Source organism: Balaenoptera borealis (assembly GCF_965194805.1).
Source record: "Balaenoptera borealis genome assembly, chromosome: 4".
Classification (NCBI taxonomy): Eukaryota; Metazoa; Chordata; class Mammalia; order Artiodactyla; family Balaenopteridae; genus Balaenoptera; species Balaenoptera borealis.
In genome coordinates, this window is record NC_138861.1 from 30,226,355 (window position 1) to 30,248,045 (window position 21,691).

At 34.9% G+C, this 21,691-nt stretch overlaps 1 protein-coding gene across 8 annotated transcripts in view; it reads left to right on the forward strand.

The window, feature by feature from the left end:
- The window catches only part of BANK1 (B cell scaffold protein with ankyrin repeats 1), a 485,507-nt gene that overhangs the window by 299,877 nt on the left and 163,939 nt on the right, over positions 1-21,691 (forward strand). For all 8 annotated transcript variants that reach the window (XM_082390995.1, XM_082390996.1, XM_082390989.1 and 5 more), the window contains exon 7: positions 5,211-5,407. In XM_082390995.1, the coding sequence (XP_082247121.1) occupies positions 5,211-5,407 (197 nt within the window). The remainder of the gene's footprint in view (positions 1-5,210; positions 5,408-21,691) is intronic.

The window sequence follows — 21,691 nt, forward strand, 5'->3', positions numbered from 1 at the left end:
CACAACATGCATAAAGAGATGGAAATTTCATCAGAGCATTGGAAATTATAATAAAAAACAAAAGGAAATTCTAGAAATATAAAATATCAGAAAATTTTTAGATATTTGATGGGCCTAATTGTAGAAAAAACAGAAGACAAAAGAATCAGTTTACTTGAAGACAGTCAAATTTTTCAAGCTGATAAAGAGAGGAAAAATCCAGAGTCTAAGTAAAGCCTTAAAAAAAGAATAAGCTCAGCTCATGTACGTATTTATTTGGCTCAGTTTTGACTCAAGGTCTATGAGATAATACTACATGATCAAACACGTATAATTGAATTCTCAGAGTAAAGATGAGAGAGAATGAGGCAGAAAAATATTTGAAGAAATAATGGCTGAGAATGATCCAAAATTGAGGAATGACATTAACCCACAGATTTAATAAGCGCTGCAACCCCCTAGTAGAATATATACAAAAATATTATACCTACACATACCATAGTTAAAGGTGTGTGTAGGTATAATATTTTTGTATATATTCTACTAGGGGGTGAAAATCAAAGATAAAGAGAAAATTTTAAAAGTGCCTGTGGTAGGGGTGGGGAAGAGGATGCGTGTGTGGAGGAAAGCACATGCCATACAGAAAGCAATTATAAGAATTACGTCTGATTTCTCATTAGAAATAGAGGGCAGAGGACAATGGAATACAAGAGTATATACTGTATGCTTCCATTTGTATGAAATACAAGATGAAATAAAATTTATCTGTGTTGATAGAAATTACACAGTAGTTGCCTCTGAAGTGGAGAATTGACTTGAATGGAGCAGGAGGGAACTTGTGGTGGTGATAGAAGTTTCTTTAGCTTGGTTTGGGTGATGGTTACATGGGTGTATACAACTGTCAAAATGCATGGAACCCATTTTCAGTGTATTTTTAAATATAAATTACACTTCTATATTTTTTTCAGAAGCCAATTGAAACATCAATATCTTTTAGCAAAAACATGAGTGATCATGTGATCTAGAATGAAATTAAGCACTGAAGAATAGCAAGGGACAGCATGTAATACTCCCCTGGGTCACAGACACATTGTTTGATCAGCACTCCTTCTCTGACACTGAGTCAATGCCCATAAGAGAGTATAGCCTCCCCCAGCAAGCTTTTATTTTTTAAGATAAAGAACTTCCTCATCTTATGCTGTTACAAACATGCTTGTTCCCCGCACAGAGCAATCCATTCATATCTCAAATTCTCATAATAATCCAATCAAGGCTAAAATATAAAAAGTATGATTTTATAAAAAGCAGGATACTGTAAAACCCAAACTATTTCTTAGCATAATCATACCTCTATTGATATGAATACCTTTATTCATGTATAAATATCATACGTATAGTAATATAATAATATATGCACATACTGAGTGTATTTAATTTGATGTTCTGGAAAAAATAGTGCTAGAGATCATGATCTAATTAGTATTAAAATAATTAATACAGCTCCTATGAATCATTTAATTTTTTGAAATGTTAACTCTGTCACATACTAATTTAAAAAATACCTTAAATTAGAAATTTTCTAGTTATTGGTCATGTATATTAGCAAGCTGAGCATCTCCTACATAATGAAGATAAGCAGGCAAAATAACCTCATCCAATAAAATGAAAGGTACTGCTGTAGTGATGACATTGGGGCAGGTTTGAAATGGATTCATCGTTTTGTAAAGGACCAACTATTCCAGGGTCAGTCTCTCAGGATGGTAACTACTTTGGAATAATGAAAAGAATGAGTGATCATAAGGTTGGGGCAAAGGTGAGTTAGGACAAGGATGCTTTAAACTATTTGATGCAGAAGAAGGAGAAGGAAACTAACAATTTATTGAATACCTGTTATGTTTCAGACACCTTTCTGGGCACTTTTTATATGTTGTCATTTAATTATCTCAGTAGCCATACAAATTTGGATGAGAAAGCTGGGCTCACATACTGAGTGGCTTGCTGAAACTTCACGTAGTGAATATATGGCAAAGCCAACTAACTCTAAGCCCATGCTTTTGTAACTGTCATATTCTGTATTGCCCAAAGGATATAAAGATATGGTAATTTAGAGGAAATTTCACCTCAACAGAAGTAATAATGTCTAATGATCAGTGTTGTCAAAGCAAGAAACCGGCTGCTTTAGGAAGTAAAAAACACTCTATCATTAGAGCTATGCAAGCAGTAACTAGAAGATCATCTTTCATAGACTCTAGGAATGCAATTCTGTTACTGGGTAGGAAACTGGAAAATTGTCCTCCAAAACTCTTTCATGTCTCTAACTTCACAAAGCATTCTAGAAGATTAATGGCTTTTCAGCTACAACTAAAAATGAAATAAAGAAATGGAAAATAAAGGAGCCAGACTTCAAACCTGTACTCCCTTTTAGTATCAGCAGCATAATCTTAAATCAGCAGAACTTCTTGATTTTGTGTGCCGGAAAGCATGGTTCAAAACTGTTAAGAAATGAGCCCTGGAAAACCATGTCCACTTGGTCCTTTTTATTCTTCCTGGTGTCCAAAAATAGACTTTTAATGAAGTTTATTGTAGTTGTTTCTAGTATTATATTACCTTAAACTTGAGGAATTTACTGACAGGGGAAGTCGGTGAGGTTAAAAGGTGAATGTATTCCTGTAATGATTAAACACTTATTTAATGAAAATATATTTTAAGCTGCATTAACAGTGATTTTAAAATACAACAGAATAACAATGTGCAAGAACAATGCATAAAGCATTTATTGGCAGGTGATGATGTGTTTTGTATATTGCATGGTATGACAAAGAGAAAGATGACCAAGGGCATGTAAAAATCTGACATTATCATGCAAATATTTTTCTTTATTAACTTTGGTTTGGTTTAATTATAGCAGAAGTTATTTTATAATTCATTTAAATGAAAATAAATAGAAAATTATATCTTAATTCCTTGTGGAGAAAATACATTATTTTTATTTTGAAAATTGGTACCTACCTTGAACAGTTTCAGCTTTTATACGCTCATCTTCATAAAATATTTGATAATTTTTTAGTCACTGCACACCATATAAGAAGGGACAAGTGCATTTATCATTGAAATACTATCCTAGATTTACCTACAGCCATTTTAGTTCTAACACATTTTGAAGGATAAAATATTTCCTTACTGTAAGTACTGAACATGTCCTGAAGGTTTTTGTTTTGTTTTGTTATGTTTCCTGTTAAAACATACAAACTAACAAACTAGATAATTTATTCAGCCCTGAAACACCCAAGTGAATTGAAAACTCCAGGTTTAAATCCCCTCTCTTTTCCTTTTTTTTTTTTTTCCTTGGTCTACAAAACAGCAAAGAAGCAAATGAGGCCAGATTCACAGTTTTCCCAAACATTGCTTTAGAATTTTGCTGGAAGACAGTTGACTTTTGCTTTGATGCCTTTGTTTCTGTTGCTATAAGTCTTCACGTTGCTTGCTTCTAATAATGCCATAGCTATTAAAGTAAGCTGGTGTGTAATTTCTATAACACAATTTTTCTAGCTAGATGTGAAAGTGTAGAATAATAACAAACCATCACTCATCAGCATGTGTGTGTGTTTGTGTGTGTGTGTGTGTGTGTGTGTGTTTTGGCATTGTGATAGCGGTATACATTCATCATTTTATAGTTAAGCATAATTAATATGTGTCCTCTAACTAATAGCTAACATGTAATTAGGAAATTCAAATTCCAGAACATTGATATGAAACCTGTAAAATCCTGATGGAAATTTCCATATTGAAGATTTCTATAAAAGTGCCTATTTGCTGTTGCGGTTACTTTTTTTTTTTTTTTTTTTCACACACACACACACTGTATTTTATTTTTACAAGAGATAAATAGACTGACACCAAGCATTGTACATGGATGACCACAACAAAAGCAACAATGATTGCAATTACCAAACATGAAACACACTCATACTATGTCATAATATTGACATTCAGTCCAGTAATCCTCCACTGTAACAGCTCCTTTACTTTGCAGTGAAAATTGATTTGTATATTCTTTGCCTCTAAGTCCTTGTGGGATTTTTTTTTTTTTTAATTCAGACAGAAAGTCACAAAAATTATACTCATCCTCGTCAGTTCACTCAGTCCCATGTAATTCATTTTTTTTTCATCTTGATATTTTGTTAGCACTTTTATGAGTTCATCAGTTTTTCATTAGAGTTCTGAAAATGCTTATTCATTCAGTTCAGCAGTACAGTCAGTTACCAGAAACCTGTACTTGTCAGAGTCTTTTCCATGAATTTCTTGAAGATGAAACCCTTTTATAGGAACATATTTGCAAAATCATCAGAGTACACCCAGAACTGTCTGTAAATGACAAAAGACTTAAAAATGACCACGGTTAAAGATTTGATGAAAGTTCATAATAATGCAGTTGACAAGAAAATTAGTTATTTCTGAGATATACATTTTAAAGTAATAACTAGGATTATTACTTATAACATTATACCAGAACATATAAGATTTTTAGAAATTTCATGTAATGTCTGAAACATTTATATTAACATATTTCCATACATATTTCCATACAAATACAAATATAAGATTTTTAGAAATTTCATGTAATGTCTGAAACATTTATATTAACATATTTCCATACAAATAACCCAATGAAAGTTTAGTATTAGTTGTTTTGTTTGTTTTTTTATACTGCAGGTTCATGCTGAATTGGGCGGTTACTTTTTGAAAGAAAAATTTCACATAGAAATCTAACATAACGCCCCCACCCCCAGGAATTTCATGTTCATTTCAACTTCAAAAAGAAGCGAACTAGGCATGGCAGTAGAAAACACAAAAAGTATTATAGATGAATTTATTTGTTATTTAGTGTTTGGTTAATGTTGCAGTACATTGAAAAAGGAGTTATTACAATGTAATGTTTTTGTTTTGTTTTACATTTAGGAGGTCCATATGCCTTTCTAAATTAAACTTACCCAACAAATAAGGGGGAGGCACTAATGCTAGTGAGAATATTAGTTTATATTTGTTTTAAGATGAGAAATAGAAAGAGGGAGAGTCTACATTGCTAAAACTACTGACAGTTTCTTATTTGCAAAATCACACTAAAAGTCTGCTCTGCTTTGTGGGAATTACTCTTAGGAGTAGACTGTGTTTGACTTTTTCTTATGTGGTTCGAGATATGATAAAAAATTATCCTATTTTTATGCTTATAGATTCTTATTTCAAAGAACTTCCAACTCTTCTCCACTGTGCAGCAAAATTTGGCTTAAAGAACTTGGCTATTCATTTGCTTCAATGTTCAGGAGCAACTTGGGCATCTAAGATAAAAAATTTGGAGGGTTCAGATCCAGCACATATTGCTGAAAGGCATGGTCACAAAGAACTCAAGAAAATCTTGGAAGACTTTTCAGTAAGTTTTTTTCCATTTTATCTCTAAAACTCTTTTTATAAAATTAATATGTTTGTATGTGTGTGTGGGTACATGCACATTGCTCTTGAAAATGACGCTACTGTACAGCTAGTTTTTAGCGTCTCTGGGTCCGAAGTCATTCATTGTCTTAAGCATTTTGCAAGATTATTCACCTTGTTTTCATATGCCATAAACCAGCTCTGACTCCACACTCCCACCCCTAAATAGCCCCTTTGAAACTTATCTGGTCTTTCTGGCTTCTAAATAGCTTATTCAGTATTGGAAAGGACATGGTAGGAAGGAAATGAAAACCTATTACTTTTCATCTTTTGTTCAAAAGTCTAAGTAAGGCGCTGTTAGGCACGTAAAATGAGATAAATATTTATTAGGTTAAAGGAATATATTTTGATAATTATTCAAAAAGTCTACCCAACAAAAAGCTAATTCATGTTGCTTAACTTTGTTTCTGATATGTGATTGATTCCCTTTCTCTCTCTGTTAAGTCCCAGTTCTTTATTGTGTGGGTTGAAACTCCAAATTTCAGAACACCCTTTGTATGATATTAGTTCTGTAAGAATGCAACCAAGGGACGATTGAAGGAGGGGATACTACCTTAGTACATAAAACACACTTTGTGTTTCCATAATCGACCTTAGAAAAGCAATTATTTTCTGTTTGTAACAAAGGTATGCACCTTTTGCTCGAGAAAGTGAATCATACTTCTGATGGCTCTTAGGAACATATAATAGGCAATTATTGTGTTGGTGAATATGTCAGAATTGGTCTTTGGATTCTCAGAAGATAATTTTATTGCCATTGAACAGTTACTATAGAACATTGAAATGCTTCTGGTCATTTTAGCATATATTCCGATTATTAGGTTAAGTAAATGTAATATTGGACTTCTAAAAACCATCGGTATTTCTGATTTCCAGAGAGTCAAATGACAACCAATCTAACTTTTTTCTCCACTTTTAAGAAATAGCAAATAGTTATCAGAAGAGCATGGGTATCATCCACCATCTGGAATTACTTGTATTTGAAATACAAGTATTTATTTTATTTAAAATAAATATAGAAATTAAGTTTTGTAATAAAATTAGTAAACTACTTTTTTATATTCTATGTCCTTCAAATGAGGAATAAGCATACTTTTTATTCATGGAAAGGTTGTAGATAGTGATTGTCGTATTGATGAATGCATTTATTTTAGTTATTACCCACTGTACGTAGTCATTGACCAGTGCAACATGGCATCTATCTCAGGTAAGTCAGTGAATCAATTCAGCCTTGTAAATTGGCCCACAATAGTCCTATTATTCCTACATCCTGGGTACTCAATTCTCTACAACTTTATTCTCCAATTTTTTTTAAAAGATTTATTGATTGATTGATTGCTATGTTGGGTCTTCATTTCTGTGCGAGGGCTTTCTCTAGTTGCGGCAAGCGGGGACCACTCTTCATCGCGGTGCGCGGGCCTCTCACTATCGTGGCCTCTCTTGTTGCGGAGCACAGGCTCCAGACGCGCAGGCTCAGTAGTTGTGGCTCACGGGCCTTGTTGCTCCGCGGCATGTGGGATCTTCCCAGACCAGGGCTCGAACCCGTGTCCCCTGCATTAGCAGGCAGATTCTCAACCACTGCGCCACCAGGGAAGCCCTATTCTCGAATTTTTAACCACTGGTGGACTTAAGTTAAAATTTCCCCTAGAAGTCTTCAACATCCAGGGTTACTTTCCAAGATGATCCCTGATTTTCAAAGAGTGACGCTTCCACTTATGGTTCTCCAATGAGGACTCAGCTTTTAACAGATGCAGCCCCATGCAAAACTGCACATACTTCATAAATAACATAGTACTAAATAATAATGACAGTAGATACGAAAGCAACTATGAGAGTAGGATTTGATGGATGTGAGAAATGATTTTTTTTCTCTTATCCTCTGGGTAGTTATACCTTTACTCCTGCAATATAGCATTGATACAAGTAGATTGGTATCACTGTCTTTAGGTGACTATTTATTCTTTCATAGTGGTTCCATTCTAATTTTGCGGAGTTATATACTTGATAATTATTCTATGAAATTTGTTAAATTATTTCATGTATTCTGTCTCTTTGTGAGCTGTTACATTTTGCCAGCATGTCTATAGTAGACATTGACATTATAGGTAGGACAGATCAATTATTTTGCAGATGTTCTGCTGTCACTAAGGAAGTGACTATGGAAGTGTGTCAGATAAACACATGTTGAGATTTTATACTATAAATTATAGTAGCTATGTCTTTTTTAAATTATATCTAAACTTAATAGAGAAAATATGTGCGATCTATTTGCATTGCTAAAATACTTTATTGTGTCTTTCATAACATTTACATAGCTTTAATGTTATAACCACATTCTGATAAATCTCAGATTTGTCACATATGCATTCAAATTTTCCATGAACTATTTTTCAGAATTGTTGAAAGGAATAGATATTCTTTCAGTTTGCAGTTTATAATCCACCAATTGACCATACTTCTGTACTGAAGAAATATATATTTTTAAATTCAAACATACCCCCCAACTGATTTACTGATTTCTTCAATTCTTCCCAATCCTCCATCAGTGAAACATTGTTCATTTTAGAATCTCACAGGGAGTTACAACACAGTGAGTTTGGTCATTGCTGAGTAAAATGGGTAGGTAGAAGGTAAAAGTCACTCATGACTTTTACAAATAAAGGTAAAAAGAGAATCATTAGCAAGCATTCATAAACGAACAAGTGCCATCCATATCTCAGTGTTAGCTAGATGAATAAGGAGGAAGAGGGAGGAGCCTCAAATCACATTATTGACATTTCTTTATGGCGTTTTTTACTTTGAAAGGTTAATAATTTATGTACAATCTATGAATAGAGACTTTTCATTATGAATGAGTAGCTTTCATGTTTTGATAGTTATCTAATTAACAACTACACTTGTTTCATGTTTTCAGTACTGTTATAGATAATAATACCATATATTTCTATAACCATAAAATATTTCAAATAAACTACTCAATTTTCAGTTTCTGACAATGCCTTCCAGAAGAATTAATATGAAAGGCGTATAGACAAAGAGCCACAGGATTGGTGTTTAAATCCACAATTGAGTGTGAACCACAGTTTGCTTCATAGAATTCTTGAGGAAATCTCAGACTATTTCAAATAACAAGTAGCAATACTGACAACTAATTCAGTCCTCTAAAAACTTACCTTTTAAGTCAGAAATACCTGAGAATTTGAAACTAAACTGGAACTTGGCCACAGACTACAAGATACTTTGTGATTTAAGATAAAGTGTACAGCAAAAATTAGAATGTGTTTTAAGCAAAATAATATATGATATTTCTTTGTGTTATCTTGAGTATGTCACCCCATTTATCTCCATCAGTTTTAAACACTTCAGAGAATGATTAGATCACGTGTAAGTAGACAGGGAAATACATCCTCCTCTGTGGGCCGGCTATGGAATTGGAGAACCTACAGATGTTTACTAGGAACAATATCCATTTAGTATCTTTTCTCTTCCACCACAGTGTTCACTCGTATAGTCTGGTGTATATATTAATAAGATCTTAATCATACATAATCTTCATGAAAATTTCAGAATAGAAAGTCACTTTCTCTAGCTGACTTTTCAGGAGGACTCCTAACTGGGAATGTTTCTGTTGTTCACGTCTGTGATGGGATTCTTGTGACAGCCTGCTCTCATTGACTTAGCCTGACATTGCTGTTTGTCCCTGTGGACGGTGGGCTAGTGTGGGCTAGTGAGTGAGTGTGTGTGTGTGTGTGTGTGTGTGTGTGTGCACGTGCGCACCAGAGAGAGAGAGAGAGAGCGAGCATGAGATTGATTCTGTCGCCCTCTAGTGTCTGCCTAATAGACAGTGACCCTGATCTTTTTCCGAGGGTCAAGGGTTTGGAATGACAGTACAGAAGAGGTAGATGTTAAAGCACCTGGAGTATCCCTAATATAGAGCAAAGACTGACTGATTGGTGTAGGAACCCATTACTTGGAAGTTAGGCTTCATGCTTAGGCCAGTGAACATTCACCTTTCTTGGCCCATTATTTCTCTCAGTCTTGGCTTTGCTCATTTGGTACTTTATATACTGTTTTGTTCTCTAGTGCAGCGGTGCCCAACCTTTTTGGCCCCAGGGACTGGTTTCGAAGACAGTTTTTCCATGGACGGGGTGCGGGGGAGGGAGGGGGGACGGCGGAAGGTTCAGGCAGTGATGTGAGCGGCAGACGAAGCTGCGCTGGCTCTCCTCCTGCTGTGCGGCCCGGCTCCTAACACGCCTGGTCTGGTACCGGTCCACAGCCCGGGGGTTGGGGAGCCCTGCTCCAGTGGATTATTCCATTTAATTTAGTAAATATTAGTAGATGCTAATTCCCTCTATATGGCAGCATACCCTGCTTTGCTTATGTAGTTTTTCTTTCTCGTAAGTCTAGACGCTAATGATGAGTAATGGGCTCCCTTCCCCTCCCACCATCAGGTGCCCAAGAGGTGCTCAGCATGTATTTACTCATTGATGGGACAGAAGGCAAGTGTCAAATGTAAGGACTTGTTTGATCTCACTTACCCAGTAATATCCTTAACTGGATCCCATGTTTTAAAAAAATATTGCTCATATTCTTTCTATATTCAGGATATTTTTTAAGTTTAGGTTTAGTATATTCATAGACAAATAACACAACTGCTATCTTCAGCATTTATTTTTAATAGGCCAGCCTACAGTGAATTTTAGAATTCTGGCCTTTGTTCAATACTGATGTTCTGTTAGAACTGAAGAAACTGGAACAAGTCACATAACTGCACTTGAGTGCATGCATTACAAATTCATGTCTCAGTTATGCTTTTGGAGCTACTTAGCAGTCTCTTTCTAAAATCCCATTAAATGCACCATAGCGGTGAATGACAGAATTTTATTCTTCCCCAAGTCCTCAAACTCAGCTTTGATGCCCTAACTCTGCATCTGTAAACATCCTGTTAAAACTCCCTCAACTCCTTCCTCTTCTTTGTCAAATTTTTATTTTTCCTCTAGTCATGGGGTCTTGGGATTCAGCCAGGTTGGATTTGAATCCTAACTTCATCAAATACCATATTTGCATCCTTGGGCAACCTCTTTGTTTTCTCTCAGCTTCAGTTTCTTTATTTGCAAATAGGAAAAATAATTCCTTACAGGATGTTTTTAGGACTTGATGGCATAAGTATGAAAACATTAAAAGTATAGTAGATCCATAATAAATGATATTGCATTCACCTTATTTTCTTTTGATTTATTGTTATTCATATCAACTTGAGACCTCACCATCAATCATATCCTCTCTTTCTCCTGCATCATTAATCTCTCCCATTATACTGACTCTTTCCTGAACAAGCATGTTCAAACACACACACATGCACACACAGTCGCTCCCAACAACCCTGACTTCTCTTTGATCTCTTTTTCAGTACCAGAACTAACTGAAAGAATGACTTTTCATTTCACTGATTTCTTTCCTCCTAACAATCCAAGCTTTGCATTCAGCCCACTACTGAAGCTGCTCTGTCAAAGGCCATTAATAAGCTACCTAGAGGGGTGGGATAGGGAGGGTGGGAGGGAGGGAGATGCAAGAGGGAAGAGATATGGGAACATATGTATATGTATAACTGATTCACTTTGTTATAAAGCAGAAACTAACACACCATTGTAAAGCAATTATACTCCAATAAAGATGTTTAAAAAAAAAAAAATAATAAGCTACCATAGATCAGACCCATTGGATTCCTCTCAGATGTTCTTTGGCTCAAGCTTTGGCAGTGGATTCCCTGACCCTGTCCTCTTCCTAAATCTCCACTCACCCTTTGTGACTTCCTTCTCTTACCCCATCAGTTAAGGTTCTTTCTACATAGTCTTCTCTGGTGATTGATAGCTAAATCATTGTCTTTAACCTGGACCTTCCTCCTGAATTAAAGTTCCAGTTTTAGTTGCAAGCTGAATGTGTCCACATGGATATGTTACAGGCCTCTAGAGCTCAACAGACCCAAATGATCTTTTTCTTTTCTCCCGGCTAATGGCATAATTATCTGCAATATTTTCTTGGCCAAAATTTGCAAGTCATTTTCAACTCCTGACTAGGTAGCCACAAATGCATATACTATTTCCCATTTTTCAGATGAGGAAACAGATTTATAGAGATAAAGTACCTTGCCCAAAGTCACCCTGCTAAAAATATGTCTGACTTAACCCCAAATCCATTCTCATAGCCTCCCTCTCCCTCATACAAGCCTGATCCACACCATCCATTCAGTTACCGTATCTTAACAGTTGTACGTACACATCATCTATCACATCTGCTCCCTCTTTTTCCTTCTCTCTGTGGCTCTTGGTTTGTACCTTCATTATCTCTCTTCTGGTCGGCTGCGCTAAAAAGCCCCCTAGGAGGTCTTTCCTTCCCAGTCTTTTTGGCCTCAGACCATCCCGTATCAGGCTGCATACTGAGGACCCACCACAGCATAGCCCAGCTTACTATTTTAGCCTCATCCTTGCTTGCACATCTCAGCTGCCAAAGTCCATTTGTCCTCCCTTCATTTCATTATTTCAAGCTATTCCCTTTACCTAGAAATCCCTTCCTCCTAAATAAAATATCCTGATCTCTTAACCATGCCCAAATCTCAGCTCAAACTCTACCTATTCCAGGAAACTTTCATAGAAAGAGGCTGTAGGTGTGTACTTCCACTGTCTAACTTTAATCTGCATCACAAATTTTAGCCTGATCTAGGAACATTATGTGCTAGAGTCTGAGAGCATGTGCTCTGGAGCCGCCTATCTGAGTCTAAGTACTGACTCTGCTCCTTTCCAGCCATGTGCCCTGAGTAAATCACTTAATCTCTCCTTGCTTCAGTTTCCTCATCTCTAAAATGGAGATGAACACCTTTTTTGGTACCCTTGTTACGATAAATAAATATAAATACGTGTAAAACATGTACAAGAATACCTGACAAGTAATAAGCACTCTAAAAGTTATATGTAATTATGTACTCGTCTCCTGTTATTCTGTTTCTGGGGACCCATTCTTTTGTGGGACTTTTTATAGTTTAAAGTATTAATAAGTGCTGGTGAACGGTTATTTTTATTTACTTGATTGTTTTTCATGTCTGTCTCTCCAATAGATTATGAATTACATGAGGGCAAGGACAGTTTTATCTCTTTTACCACAGTTTCCCTAATATCTAACACAATTTTTGGCCAACACTATGGGTTCACTACATAAGTGTTGAATGAATTAATTAATCAATCAGTGTTGATTACATTAACGTTCCAGTTCCTGGAGGCAAGTGTCATGCTCTGTTTATTCCATATTCCCCACAACATCTAATATAGTGTCTTCCAGGTTGTAGATAATAAATATTTATTGAATAATAACAATAGTAAATGCTCTTACCCTAAGGAGAATTTTTTAAAGTGTTATTTGGATAAATTTATCCAAGATGAGAAATAAATATTATTTTCTTGTAGTTCTTTAAGACAAGTGACTATGGGGGGAAAAAATTTGGATAGAAAAAAAATAAACCAAAAAAAAAAAAAATTCTTGTAGCTTCCAGGAACTTACCATTAGTGAAAGAGACATTTAAAGCTGTTCATTATCACAGTACAAGTGGTTTTGATCTTGGCAAATATTCCAGTGTTTTAGTGTCAATACCCACACTTAATCTTCTTGAGTCTCTCTTCAAATCCTACACAAACAACTTCTGTCCTTTAAGAACTAGATTCAGGCCAATGCAATACATTAAAACATTATCCACCACATTTATCATCTTTTATCTAAACAGCTAGAGGTATTTTGTGATTTTATTTCTATATTGTTCTTACTAAAATTTATTTTCTTAGGAATAGAATATCTAGATATTCCAGTTTTCTAATTTGTAAAATATCAGTCCTAGCAACAGTAGGCATTTACATGGCAAGGACCACTTGATAAGTTATGTGATTGTTATTTTATTGCAAATGACAAGAGAGGGAAAGAGATCAAATGCTTCTCTTGTGAATATGAGAGAAGTAAGCAGTTTCATTTTATATTTGTTATTGTCAGTTCAATGAAGTAGGTAGTTAATGAACAATTACTAAGCATGAGGATACTATTCATTGCATTTGTTGACTAGTAGCATAATTATTGTGAATGACTTTAATGAATGCTTTTTGAATAATGGAATTATAAATACCATTGGTCTGGGGGAAGTCTTAAAGAACATTCACATGAGAATACACAACTATGAAAATACACAAGATCAGAATGGAGGTCGTTTTGACTTTTCTTGATTGTGAACATTTGCCATGAAATTACGAATTGGCTGTTCATATTAAGTGTACTGATTTAAGATGCATGAGATTAGTGACCTCGTTCCTATAACATAACCTGAAATGTGTCTTAAAGTTCATTCGGTGCAAGCTCATTCTTTTTGTTCCATATAGATCTGACTCAAGAAAGGAAGGGAAAGAGAAAACAAGCTAACCTTTATTGAGTACTTCTGTGTCAAGCATTATGCTTGGTGCTTCTGCATTAGATCAGTATACTAATCTGTGTGAATTAGACATTTTTACTTCCGTTTTACAGATCAGGAAATTAAACTAAGACTGTTGATTGGGGATGTCTAGTTATCTGGCAGAGCTGTATTTCTCATCTAAGCCCAACTAAGTTCCATTTAATGATTTTTTAAACTACTGCTTATCTCTTTCTTCCTTAAAATCAAATACTACCAATGTATTATCTTTTATTTTTCATCCTTAGTACTTATATTCTGGTAATACACAAGTAGACTGATAACTCTGTTGAACTTTATGTGAAAAAAAAAAAAAATGATGGTAAGCATTGGAGCCTAGGAACCAAAGAGGAGAGAAAACTGTCCCTACGGGAAAGGGATTAAATTCAATTGGGAAATTATTTAAATTGTGGTTTTAAACGTTTTTGTTTAACTATTTCGATTTTTAAAAGTGACTTTTTTTAAACAAATATTAAGACTTTTTCCCTCAAAACAATTATGTAAGAAGTAAGTTGATGTTTATCCTGTGTTATAGCATATTGTATTTAAGTGAAAACAATGTCTAATGGAGCAGCGCGTAGGCATTTCTGTTTGGAGTTAGAAGATTTGTCTGGAAAGGAGCAATTATGGGATTTGTAGGGAAACATACAAATTCAACTCCTGATTATAATTGCATTTTCATTTAACAGGAAAAGGATATTTCTTTGTAAAAGGAAAAATTGTGCAATAATCTCACTCCCTAAATCATGAATGCTTAAGGCTGAAGCCCCTTGGTGGCAGGGTGCTCAATGAGCAAAGTACCTCAGGCAAAAAAAAGTCTCACTGGTGCTAAAATTGCTCATGACAAATAAAGTGATAGCTAGTGTCCCAGAACATGATGAAATAGATGAACATAAAAATGTCCAAAACATCTTCATAAATATTAAAAGACCCTGAAATGGCAGGATGGTAATTGGAACAGTTGAAATCACATGGAATTTTTCCTAAGAAGATAAATCATGAACAGAATTTTAAATAGGGAGCATTTAATGGAGAAACATGAAGGATGCATCTGGGTGAAAGGAATGGAATGTACAATTGTGGGGAGAAGGCAGAGCACATGTAACCTCTGAGTTCTTGGATCAGAAAACAGTCATTTTATGTGATTTTTTTCATGGAATACATATTCTCCTTTGCCTTGTGTACAATAATGACCTAGGTAGGACCATAGATCTATTTTTTTTAAAAAACTTTAACATTTAATATGGGATTTTAATAAAATATATATAAGGAATCCTGTTTTTAGAGCCTAAAAGAGCTTATACACACATTCATGGTAGGTATTTAAAAATCCAGACAATAGGTTTTCTGTTTTTTGGGTTTTGTCTCTTTTTTTTTTACTAAAAATAAAAGTGAAAAATGCAATGAAATAAATCAAGATATTTTTCATTCCTTTAGTCTACTCTTTTTGTGGAAAGATTTTCTTTTCTAAATGTTTGTCATTATTCATCACTTCAAGGGAGAGAAAAAAATAACACAGAATAGGAAGAAAAAAAAAGATTGCCATTTAGTGGTACCTTTGATTTGATCAGAATATCATAAAATAAAGCACCTTGTGATACATACAGACACACACTCCAACTGAGAGAGAGAGAGAGAGAAAAACAGCAGTTGCCATTTAAAGGAATTTTTAAGAGAATTCCCTGGCGGTCCAGAGGTTAGGACTCGGTACTTTCACTGCCAGGGCCTGGGTTCAATCCCTGGTCTGGTCGGGGAACTAAGATCCCACAAGCCACAAGGTGTGGCCAAAAAAAAGGAATTATCATTATCGTCCAAATTATTATTGGTAATAATAAAAGTAAAATTTTTGAAAATAGATTTGTTGAATTTTATAACTTGTATCTAGTAGCAATCAAGGTAACTGAACATCTGCTAAAGATCTATTTTGTTTCTCCTACCATATGTTATATGTATATTTCTAAGAATTTAATGTGGTACTTATTCTTTATTCAGTTCTTATTCTTTATTTATATATTAAACTTCAGTATATGAACAAGTTGTTGATATTTTAAGAACAAAATATGTGACTATACATCCATTTTAATTTCTGAGAAATGACAGATTTTGTTTTCCTTTCTTAAAATGATTAGGTTATGAATGCCACATAAATCAACATCTACATTTTTAAGCTCTCACTAGATCAGAAATTTCTTTTTAGTGGATCACTTATCTATGCCAGCTGAGATTTTCCTTTATAGACTGCAACCTGATTATACAGAGATCCTGTCCACTGTTTTATAAACTATGTCTGGGCATGAAATCTGAATAAAGAATACAGAAGACAAAATTCCATGATAAGTATTTAAAACTGAATACCTACTTTCTTTTATGTAGCATTCATAAACCAACAGTAATACAGAAATAAATAAATTTTATATTTGATATCTTCCAATGAGAAAATGCATCTATTTACATTTTCCTTTTAATTTAAAAATAACACATGGTTATTTTAGAATATTTGGAAAATACAGAGAAATATAGAGGTTATTTATAATTCCACTTTCTACAAATAACCACTTTAAACATGCATTTCCTTACATTCATGTTTGGAAATTTAAATAAATTTCAATGACTCAAAACCTATTATTTAGCTAAAAGCTTCTCATATTCTAATTATCCCTAGAACTTTTAGAGTAAGAGATTTCTTATGTCTTTCCTAATAGTGAATAACTCCATGCTCTGGCTTCTTTTTTATACTTCCATGTTCTGGGTGTAGCATCCTCTTCCAGTTCTCCCAGATCCCAGACAATGTTGACCTTTTCCCTAGATTCCCACACAAACAGCATTCACAGAGACCTCTGTGTCAATAGCAAATTTTAGTGAAGGTTTAGAGGCACAGAGGGAGTTTCTCTGTAGCAATGACCCTGGCACTAATCTTGACCCATAATAATTAGCCTTTTTGCCTCCAAATACTGCCCCACACAGGCCTTACTTCTCTGCTTTTGCAGACTCTCAGGAGTTTGGTCATCTTCTTTCATTCTTGTCCATTTAGGTCTTTAAAATATCACTTTCCTTCTTCAAACAATTTATCAAGGAACTCGAAGAAAGTCCTCTTTATCCTCAAGAAGGATCCTGGTGTCAGCTGTTAGGAGACATATATTTGCTCCATTTTATTCTTACAAATTTGTTGTATTGCAAAAACGTTTTATGTTCTGCTGTTTTAATTTAAAATTATATTCAACTCCTTTATTTATTATTATATACTTCTTGTAAACATGATAGCCTAGTTTTTAGTAGAAATATAATATGAGATGAATCCTTTTGGAGATAAACCCAGGAGGTTACTGCTTGCATTGTTTGCCTTCACTTGCTCAAAATGGTCATCAGAGAAGAATCAATCGAAACTCCAACATCTGTGCCAAAAAGTAGGCATGGCCCTACCTGAAATGTGTAAGAGGTTTTGAACAAGTTAGAAACCCCAAATGATGCTCATCACGTGCAAAATAATAAATTTTGATATATCAGGGCCACAGCACCAAGCACAGCCCCAAGACTGGCTCTGAGTGCTGAGCTTATGCAAGTGGGAAGTGGCTGAATTTCCCTCCCTAAGGACAGAAAAATCACTACATCCAAGTCGAGCAGCTTTGCTTTGGACCTCTTAGAATTCTGACTTTAGGACTAGAAGCGGATTTCCTTGATAAAAATTTGCTACCCTAGTTTGGATTTAATACCCTTCTTATAAGACTGATATTTACTTCTAGGGAGGAATCCCTGACTGATTTGAGGAAAGGAAAGAGAAATCATGCCATTTAAGAGCACTTAGCAGTCATATTTATTTAATCACACAATGTGCGGCTCTGATAACGTTTGAGCCTAGACAAGCATCACCATAAAGAGGAGAGAGATTTTATCTAATACTTACTTGTTATTGATTCAATATGAAAATTGATTCAAAAGTGAAAAATCCAGTCTATCGGTGAGTTGCTTGATATGCATGATACCAAAGTTTACTAGTTATTCGTTAAAATTTTGTATAAGTGCCTTAGGTTTTAGAAATTGAAATTACACAAGAACAAAAATTCTCATCGTTTTGATTTTGGCATTTGCCAGAAACATGCCCATTAAACTCTAAAATCAGATGAAACATGTATGGGGAAAACAGAAGAGGAATAGAGGGGCAGGTGAGAGAAAGAAACAGACATCTGTAGAACAGAAGAAATGGGTAAGGCAGCTGTCTGTGGTATTTCTGCCTACTCTGTTACTCTGAGAAAATATTGACTTTTAATTAGTATTTTTTTACACGTTTTTCAGGAAAGACATTTCTCCTGGCCACTAAGCCCAGTGTATGTCACTGCTTAAAATAGACTTTCCCTGAAATGGTGTTAGTTTGACTTAACAGAGTCAAGCAAAAATCCCATTTGTAATTCTCGGTAAGAACTATTTACAGATGCCACAGCTGCTGTTTTTTCACTGTGTTGCTACATAATAAATGATTCATATTTTCATAAATTCCTAGAAAAGCTAACAGTATCTGTATACTTTCTCTTTATATATGCACAGGTTATAACCCTAAAAAAGTTTTCTCGAGTTTTTATCCCTTATCCTGCTTCCCATACAGAAGGAGACAGAGTCACAAGGGTCAGGACCATACCCAGATAGTCTCCATGGCAATATGATTTTGGGAGGGTGGTGGGAAATTGGGGCAAATGCCCTGGGGAAAGCAAGATGAGTAAAGTATGTGAATAGTCTTTGAGTGTTTTACTTCCAACTCAAACAAGTTATTTCATTATCAGTTTGTGTTACCCCAAATGAAATGAGCTCTCGTTAAACTCCAAGGAAGCAAAGATTTTGTAATGCAAATATAGTACACATTTTATATTTCCAACTTTTTGAAAAGGCACAATGTATTATTTCCATGATTTGGGTTTTCTATATCAGATATGCTATATTTTCATTAAAAAAGTGTATACACACTTTTCTCAGAATATCAAAATTTTCATCCTCCTTATTCCAAGGTCTGTTTTGTCTCCTCTGTTTCATAATTGTGAAATAAATTTTTTACTTCAGTTGTATAATCAGTATTTATTAAAATGTTTTATTGTTTAAAAAATTGTTTTCAGAATTAATGATTCTTTTGATAAACACTAAATGGCACTTTGTTCTAGCAACAGCTGAACCCTGAGAAGTCACACCTCGTCATCCCAGGCAGAGAAAAATCTTACCCTTTTGAGATGTCATAATACCATTCCTGAATGAGATTGATCTTGCAATATTTGGTTTGAATATCTATGTATCCTCATTTTTTGGAAAGTATTCTTTATATCCATGGTAAGCCCCTCAGTCTACAATTTAAGCCCATTTCCCATTGTCCTAATGTCATACTTTATGGAAAACAGCTGGGCGGCAAATTCAGCCACAGCAAATGCATATTTTGGAAGAACTTATATATCTCTTCTCTCATCTTCATTGTTCCAAATACCATAGCTGCTTAGAATCAGTCATGGTCTATGAGAACAAACAGCAATATTATTTTGATTACCTATTGACTCAGTACATAGTGATTTTAATGCTTATTAAGTTAAAAGTAATTGAATACCCACAGGTAACAAGGAAATCCATGAAAGTAATAGAGGGAAGCAGTGTATATGTGCTTACAGTTCTTCTTGAATAGGGATAATTAATATGTCATTAACATTTTTTTTCAAGGTTGAAACAATATCTCATTCTGAACAGATAATTCATTATCTTTAACGTATTTGCTTCAGACACTGGTGGTCTTCAATACGCTACCAAGGGTCACACTCCTGCATGTGTTGTCTAAACGGTCTTTAAAGTCCCGTGGACCCCTATGTTTTTATAATCCTTAGACTTCCAATTTCTTAGAAACCTTCTGTACTTAAGTTCTTTTGTTTTTCTCCGGCTTCTTTCAAACCAATTAGCTTGTGTAGAACGGAGTAGTCTAGAGCTGTCACTTGTACACCTGCTGGTCAAAAGGAAATGCAATTTCAGTGAGGACAGAATTAATCATAAATGTTCATTAGAACAATCAGTATTGACATTGTAGCTTTAGAGAGTGGAATAAACTCATGAAATAAACACATAAAATCATGAAATAAACACAATGGCATTGTGCTTTCAGAATAAAAGTAAGCAAAGGCAAATTAATTAAAATTTCATTGGAAAAATATCCCTTGGAATTTCTTCTCTGTTAATTGGCTTGAATTTCATTCATTCTTGATGCTTGAGGATAGAAAAGGGTGTTTAATATAATTCAGTGTAGATTGGGTATGTACTTTTCTACTGGTATCATGGCATGGTTTCTACTATAAATTTATATAAAGGTCTTTCCAAGGTCAGATTACTTATGAGAAAAGTGCAGAACTAAATATATAAATATTTTTAAAGGAATATTCAAAAAATATCATAGCTCTGAGCCAAGCTATATGATTTCTTCTTCATCTCTCCTGTGTAGCAACACCTTCCTTGTGATATATATGGATGTGAGAAATTAAAGATTATGTCTGACTTATTTTGCCTCCAAAAATATAATATAAAAGGAAAATAGGTGGTACCAGATGAAAGCTAAATTTTTGGATTTGTTTTTTAAGTAAATTAATCAGCTCTCACTTGAGCCAAAAAATCAATAGGCTCTCCAATTTTAGTTTGGCAAGTCAATGTATTGATTGATTTAACAAATATTTGAGTACCTATTAAATTCCAGGTATTGTTCTAAACACAAGGATTTCAAAATGAACTAAAACTCCTGCCATCATGGAACTCAAATTCTAATGGGAAAAAAGACAGATTGTAAGCAAATAAAATTTAAAATTTAAGACATACAATGTATCAGATGGACATTACTGTTTAAGGCCCAGAAGAAATAAGAAAGACCATCTAGTGTAGGGTGGTGTTTGGGAGGAGTTGGGGAGAGGGCAATTTTGAAATGAGTAGTCAGAGGAATCCTCACTGAGAAGGCAGCCTTTGGTAACACCCTGAAAACCATGAAAGCCATGCAGATATCTGGGAGAAAACTGTCCCAGCAAGAGAAAAGAGCACGAGAAACGCAAAAGCCCTGAGGTGAATGTACCTAACATGTCCAGAACAGAGCAAGTTGGCCAATGTTACTGCAGCAGAGTGAATGAGAGAGAAAGAGAATAGTTGGGGTCAGAAATGTAACAGAAGTGTAGGGCCTTATAGGCAATGTTGAGGATCTTGGAGAAAGAAAGCCATTCGAGAATTCTGAAGAGAGATGTGTTCTGATTTGACACTTTGGCTGCTGTTTTGACAACAGACTGTGGAGGGCAAGGGCAGGAAGGATGAGACCTGATTGGAGACTATTCCAGTATTCCAGAGAATAGATGATGAAATGATAATAGCTTAGACTAGGATGACAGTGGCAGAGATGGTGCGAAGTGGTCGATTTGAAATATACTGCTGTTTTATAGGAGAGCCAACAGATCTACTGATTCTTTGGCAGTGGGATGTAAAAGAAATTGAGTAGTTACTGACATCTCCAAGGATTTTGGTAGAAGCAGTGGAAGGAATAAATTGCTGTTGTATTGAGATGAGGAAGATTGTGTGAAAAGCTGGTTTGCTGGGGAAGATTGGTAGTTTGGTTTGGGGCATAATAAATTTAAAATGCCTATAGATATTCCAAAGTTTAGAAGTTAAGGTGATAGGAGACACCAGCAGAAAAGACCAAGAATGAGCAGCCTTTGAGGTGGGAAGAGACATCAGGAAATCTATTGTCCTGAAATTCAAGTGAAA